This window comes from Hakea prostrata, chromosome 2 (genome assembly GCF_041222555.1).
Source record: "Hakea prostrata isolate BN-2017 chromosome 2, UWA_Hpros_2, whole genome shotgun sequence".
NCBI lineage: Eukaryota > Viridiplantae > Streptophyta > Magnoliopsida > Proteales > Proteaceae > Hakea > Hakea prostrata.
In genome coordinates, this window is record NC_142601.1 from 46765376 (window position 1) to 46771881 (window position 6506).

Here is a 6506-nt window from a genome sequence, read left to right on the forward strand (position 1 = left end):
GCTACCATCTGATAATGAATGCAGTAATATGATTCTATATTTAAATCAAGGATACTAGCATTTTGATGAAAACAATCGTCCACCATGTCCCACCTATAAGCTGGTAAAGTGACAGTAACATTTAAAATATTTCCTAGTTGCTTAAGAAAAGCACAATTATACCGTGAGTGAAGGATGCATCTAAACTTACCATGCTTCTTGTCATCGCTATTGCTTCCTTAACTGTGTACCCCAAAGCAGCAGGATCCCCTTCAGTTCGCAAGAAATCACGTTCAGTGACATTATCAGCACTTAGCTGACCACGATTCGGGGTATCACCTACAAGATGAAAAGGAAGGTTTGAAAACCAAAGCAAAAAAAAAAAGTGTAATACCCAATGCACAAGGCTCCCACTTTTAGCAGGATTGGGGGGAGGTTCAAATGTGCACAGCCTTAACCAGACCTATTTGTCACATTTTCAAGGATAATAGATGCTGAATACATGAAAATTACAAAATCTGCCTACTTAAATGCAAAGTGCAGACATCATGCATGATATAAATTTCGGTCTAAACCACTGAAATTTTGATTTATGAAAAAACCGAGACAACATTGGGTGGAATTGAAAAAGTACTAGGTTTCAACCTGAGTCGAAAACTTGAAACTTGCAAGATTTCAATGGTTTTGACAGCTTCCGCCAGATTTCGCCCTTTGAGTTTCAACCCCCAAAACATGTTTCTGCTGGCTTTCTATGATTTCAAACTCTTTTTCACCCTAATTAGAAACTCTTTTGCCTTCAATCACATCACTTGCTCCTCCTTTGGGGATTTTGGAAGATTCTTGCAAGGGGTGTTACAAACTTCCCTTTTTTTTTTTTACTTTTGCTTTGTTAATGGTTCGAATGGTCTTGATTTTTGCTTTGTTGATGGCTTGAGCAGGTGTCTTATGGAGTACTTTCCTCATGACAATTTCATAGGGGGGATATCTACATTATGTTGATATCATGGGAAGCTTTCATCAAGTATTCAAAGTACTACTAGAGACAGGGGATCGATCCACCAATTACAACCAAGCACCCAACTCGGAACTGAAGATGAGGACCTTGTTTTTAGTTATTGGATTTTGTTGTATGTGTAATTTTCTATCAAACAATTCATGTATGCAATACAGTTTGTTCAGCTTTACAAAATTTGTATTTCTCAAAACCTCTCATGTGTTAGTATGCTTGAATGATAACTTTTCAGTGGTTTCTTTTAGCAAAACACCAGCTCCATTGTGTTCATTATGCTTTTAATAGGTAGAAGGCAAGAAACCAAATGAAAAACACATCATATAAGGGTCAAAACCTGCTGTAGAAACTGGGGTCGAAATGTTCTCCGACTGAAATCAGCATATCTCAGTTTTTGGCCTGGTCGTAACCGACCTCGAAAATGAGATTCCAATCCTTGCAGACATGTAAGACACTCAAAATCCCTAGCTTTAACCAAAGCCAGGCAAAGAATGAAACCTTTTTTCAATACCATGAGAACTAAAATGGTATACAGCTAGCACAAATGATCAGTAACATATCCAAGAAAATCAGCACAAAGCACATAATGATGGGTTGGATTCATTAACCTAGTCTGAATTCATCAGCAACAGATCAATGTGATGGCTAGATTCTTCATCTCATTTTGAGGGGTAAATAACTCCAAAAGAAAATGACTATGTAATTAGCATCCACCATATGGTAGAGACTTGGACATGGCTATGGAAAAGAAGAAGAAGAAGACTAACCCCTTCCAAAGGCACTGGGCCCTGCGAGCCCAGGTTTTGGAGGGAGAGATGGTAAGTACTCAACACATACATGTACCCAATCATAGAGCCACTCTCGTGTAACATAATTTTCATATAAGCAAGGCTAAAACCACAAGTTTAATAATAAGGGCTAGATGTGGATTAATCAAAAACATTTCACAACCCAAAAAAATTGTTAACAATGTTTAACCGAGGCCAAGAGGCAAACCCAAGAGGCTTCTGAGTGAAGCCAACCCAATGGTATCAGCAACTCAATAGTTGGCTATAAATGCAAGTTTGTTCCACACTGAGATAGCCTCTCAGCATAAGTTTTTGGGGAATTGTTGGGGTAAGGGCCGTAAGGCTGCATAGATAATTGCCCCTCTGGGCTATGCTTGCATGGAAGCCTTCAGCACCAGGTTTGCCCTTTTTATGCATGTTTGCTTGCAGAAGGTAAGCTGCTGTATAAGAATATTCCCTTCCATCTACACACTCCAGGGCAGCTTTCAAGACTTCAACTATGCAACACCCATTAAATACATGGGCAACCAATAAGCCCAAAACTGTAGGACCATGCCAAGCAAAGATTCTTAGCCTTGAATCACAAAAGGCTCCACTCAAAGTGTTTGTGATGACTGAATAGAATAGCCTTCCAGTTAAAAGTGCTTATATGTACTTTCCTTCAATTAATGTGTTCAAATAAATATGGCATTTTAAAGTCTACCCAGGCTTGACATCTTTCCACCTGTTTCGAACCTTAGAGATTACTAGGTTCATATTTGTTAACTTAAGGTAGTCTTTGACACTAAAAGCTTCTGGTTGCATCAAACCTCAAGGAATAAAGACATGAAGTCATATAATATAGAGGAAGAAGAAAGTAGTATAATTAGCATACAATCTGGTCTGGAATGTAATATTACAGCACCCACTTTGGTGCCTCAGTCCCAACCAAGACATCATGGGCTCCACTGCCTTGCCGGTTGGCAACACAACAACTATGACTAGGTTAGCACTAATCTCAGTAGGTTTCTAGAATGTCAATTATCTACTTATTTAGAACTTTGATGACCATTTGGTAAGTCAGGAGTTTACAGTGATTTAATTATTCAATATAATCAACTTATTGCATAGCATTTGGAATGAATATTCCTATTTAGATTAAAAAAATGTCTCTTTTTATTGGACTGGACAATCAGACTGAAATTGTTTATGTGAAATGCTTGTACTCTTATTTTCTTGTGTATCTTTCTTTTCTTCAATGATTCAGAACTTCTATTGCAATGTATAGGACAGTGTGTATCAACTATCAAAACAATTAAGTCAGATTGTTAACTAGCTTTTTCATTGTTCAGCTTCTACATGTTTCTTCTAACCAACTAGATATTATCAAATAAAATCTCATCCATTCCCAGTTTTATTCAGATTAAGTTCTGATCTGCTTGGGATCCAGAACTACTCTTGGACTTCTGAATCCAATTTAGGATTTGTAAGTCAACTGAAACCTTAGGACATATAACGAAATTGATGATCCTAGAATAAGTGTGAACTTCTGAGTAGAAGCTGGGTTGATACAAGGTTCTCTTTAGATTCCACATTTAAATTTTAATCCATTTCTGAGAAATTTTTTTTTTTTTTTTTTTCATTACCAATCAGCCCATCAATCCAGGGGCCAATAAATATTAGTAAATGTGTATCAACACTATCCTTCTCTTTATAACTCTTTGAAACCAATCACATAAGCTTACACATAACATGCAGTAACCTTGGCTGAATACTTCAATCATTTCAGTCAGTCAAGTTTAAAGGAAAACCCTGACCATTTGAATGGCTTATTCTGCTACTTAAACCACCATTTGTAATTGGAGCATCCTGACCCAAACTTATCCAATCCAACCATCTCTCAGAGCAAGGATTGTGCATAAAAAATTATGGTCCAACCTTTCACCGTCCTTTATAGACCTCACTTTTTGTCAATGCAGGATTTTGATATTCGTTTTTTAAAGATTCTAGTCGTTTTTTAAAGATTCAAGGTGTTTTGTTCAAACTTCATAATAATATTGCAGAGTAACGATCAATACGATATCAGCCAGAATGACAAGCAACAATTCCACCTGTGGGCATCAGATAATTTTTTTCATTTATAATATTGGACACTGTCAAAAAAGTTGAATCAGGATGATAAATACATGAGGACAAAAAAACCAAAGACTAAAAACATAGGAAGAAGCTCAGCACAAGAGAAAAAAACACGGAATATAAAAGAATATATATGTAAAACCAAGACAGGACTAACAAAGAAAGAAGAAATAATATTTGCAAGCACATAGTAACTGAAGTTCAACCAACAAACTCAATAATAAAGTAGCAAAAGAGAAGAAGACTTAGTGACTAACACAATTAAATTTAAGAATACACTTCTTACCAGTCTTAGACAATTGGATAGAGTCATTTTCCAAAATAGTACCATCCAAGGAAAACCTCAAAGTCCTGACTGATTCAACTCTCTCACTCCACGCTCTCCACGAGCTATTTCGGGTGCTTAACATCTGCAAGAAACCACCATTAACATGACCCTCCTGTTTATCCTTGCCAGCTGTTTCTTTCAAAATATGGAATTTTTCACCAGCTTCAGATTGTGAAGATCCTTTTGGGGAGTTCTCCAAATGATTCTCATCTTTTAGAGTACTAAGTTGGCAACTACTATCCAGATCTGATGTCACAGTTTTTTGCTTCTGCAATTTGTTCTGCCCACGCTTTTTTAGCACCCCCACTAATTCAGGCTTCATTTTCCCCATTATCTCAGCCTGTGCTTCAGCAATCTCAGTAGCAGACATATTCTGCAACCTTACACGGTTCTCAGCATCAATTTGACTCTCAACAGACATAAATCCTTGCCCATTTTCAGAATTGCCATCAATGGACCTGGGTCCCTCACATAGAATGTCTTCTGGATTAGGTGAAAATTTCAGATTATCCACTGTGGATGTTGATCCTGGAAAACCTGAATTTGAATCAGCTTTAACGGCAACCCCACTATTAATCTCAGACTCTATTAAATTGCATTGCTTTTCCTCCTCCATTTTTGTATTGGTGGATGTGTCAACCAGGACACTAATCTTTTCTCCACTTTCAATCTCTTCAGTTCCCCCATTCTCCTTTTCATGCTCCAAACAGGTTGGTCCCCCCTTATTCTTTTCGTGGGTAATTGTAGAACCATCGTCTTCCCGTGGAAGAGATGACCTATTTGAGTTTTCAGGAAGTTCACTCTCTGCCATTACAAGGGCAGGTTTGTGAAGCAAGTTATCCATTTTATCTATAATTTTGCTGTTCCCTCTTTTCCCATCTGGTTTCCCACTCCCTACCCTAACAGGTTTATCCATTCCATTGATTTGGGTAGCAGTAGATACGTCAGTTTCCTTTACTAGTTCTCTCCACCTGCCGAAATTCAAACTTTTCTTCTGTTTCTTCTGTATAGGGTTGGCAAAAGCCGATATAGGATCAAAATTAGTCTCATCTCTATCTTCATTGTCATCATCTAAATCATCATCATTTTGCACTTGGCTAACCAACGGAGCCCAGTGCTGCAAAAACAGTAATCAAATCATCTGTTAAAGATCATTCAAGATGTTATGACCGAGAAAATAAGCAGAGATTGGAACTACAACTTTCATATAGTGATTAACTCGGAATCCAGAGACAAAAGAGCGAGAGAGACAAAGAAGGAGAGGAAGTGCTTACAGGACCATGCGCGCGATGGCGAGCGACAGGGAAAGGAAGAACAGTGGGACGAAAGAGAAAAGAGGGGCCAAGAGAGTTGTTGCTACTGGGTTTGGTGGTGCCAGAGGAGAAACCCTTTTCGACTATGCTTCCGACAAGGCATGAAATATCACCTTCTCCCTCCATTTTGCTGCACGAGATTCCTGGAAGATTTCGGATTGATAAACCCTTTCTGTTAGAGCTGCTGCTGCTGGCGTTGCTCGACTTCTCCATGGTTCACTTCACAAAGGAAATTAAACAAACCTTTACAGTTTACATATGAAGTTCGGAATTGCGAGGGATCTTTGAAAGCGGCAGGAGCAGAATTATACGCTGCCGATTACCGCAAGGCTTCCCGATATTTGTCATTTAATATATTCCATTCCCTCGACAAAAGCCGATTCAGGGAATTCGACTTCATAACTGTGCCCAAGCTTTAAAGTATGCTTTTTTTTTTTTTTTTTTTTAATGAAAGCAAACCTCATTGATTAGAATAGGGATATATGGGGACATGCCCCTAGGGATATTACAACCTAATGAATCTAATAGGAGAGGCCAAACCAAATAAGTTGGGACAAAGAAGGATAGAAAGTAGTCTTGCGTCAATGCCGCCTGCTTGGCTATTGTATCTGCAGGAAATTTGCCTTCCTATGAACATGAGAGAAACAAATCCCTTCAAACACAGCCATTTTGTCATGGACATCATTAAGGATGTGATACACCTTTCATGGAAAAGTTGTTGACATTTGGAGCATATGCACTAGTGCTTGGTTGTCACTTTCTATAAGCACATGTGAAAAGAGGGCTTTTTGAATGGCTAGAGCTTCAGCCACACCCTTCTCCAAAGGCAAATATGAACTTACCTTGAGCGTTTCGAGCTAAGCCACCGAAGCCTGAGAGTTTTTTATCAGTAAATGAAGAACCATCAACATTTACCTTTATATAAGGATGCTTTGGAGGTAGCCAACGTATAAGGTAAGTGTTCCCCTGTCTTG

General features: G+C 38.4%; 1 protein-coding gene across 1 annotated transcript in view; it reads right to left on the bottom strand.

Annotated features, from left to right (window-relative positions):
- Nucleotides 1–5902, bottom strand: part of IYO (RPAP1-like, carboxy-terminal protein) — a 40856-nt gene extending 34954 nt beyond the window's left edge. The window contains 3 exon segments of the mRNA XM_089144748.1: nucleotides 191–318; nucleotides 4178–5336; nucleotides 5494–5902. Coding sequence (XP_089000874.1) covers nucleotides 191–318; nucleotides 4178–5336; nucleotides 5494–5745 — 1539 coding nt within the window. The 5' untranslated portion in view covers nucleotides 5746–5902.
- Between the last annotated feature and the right edge of the window lie 604 nt (nucleotides 5903–6506).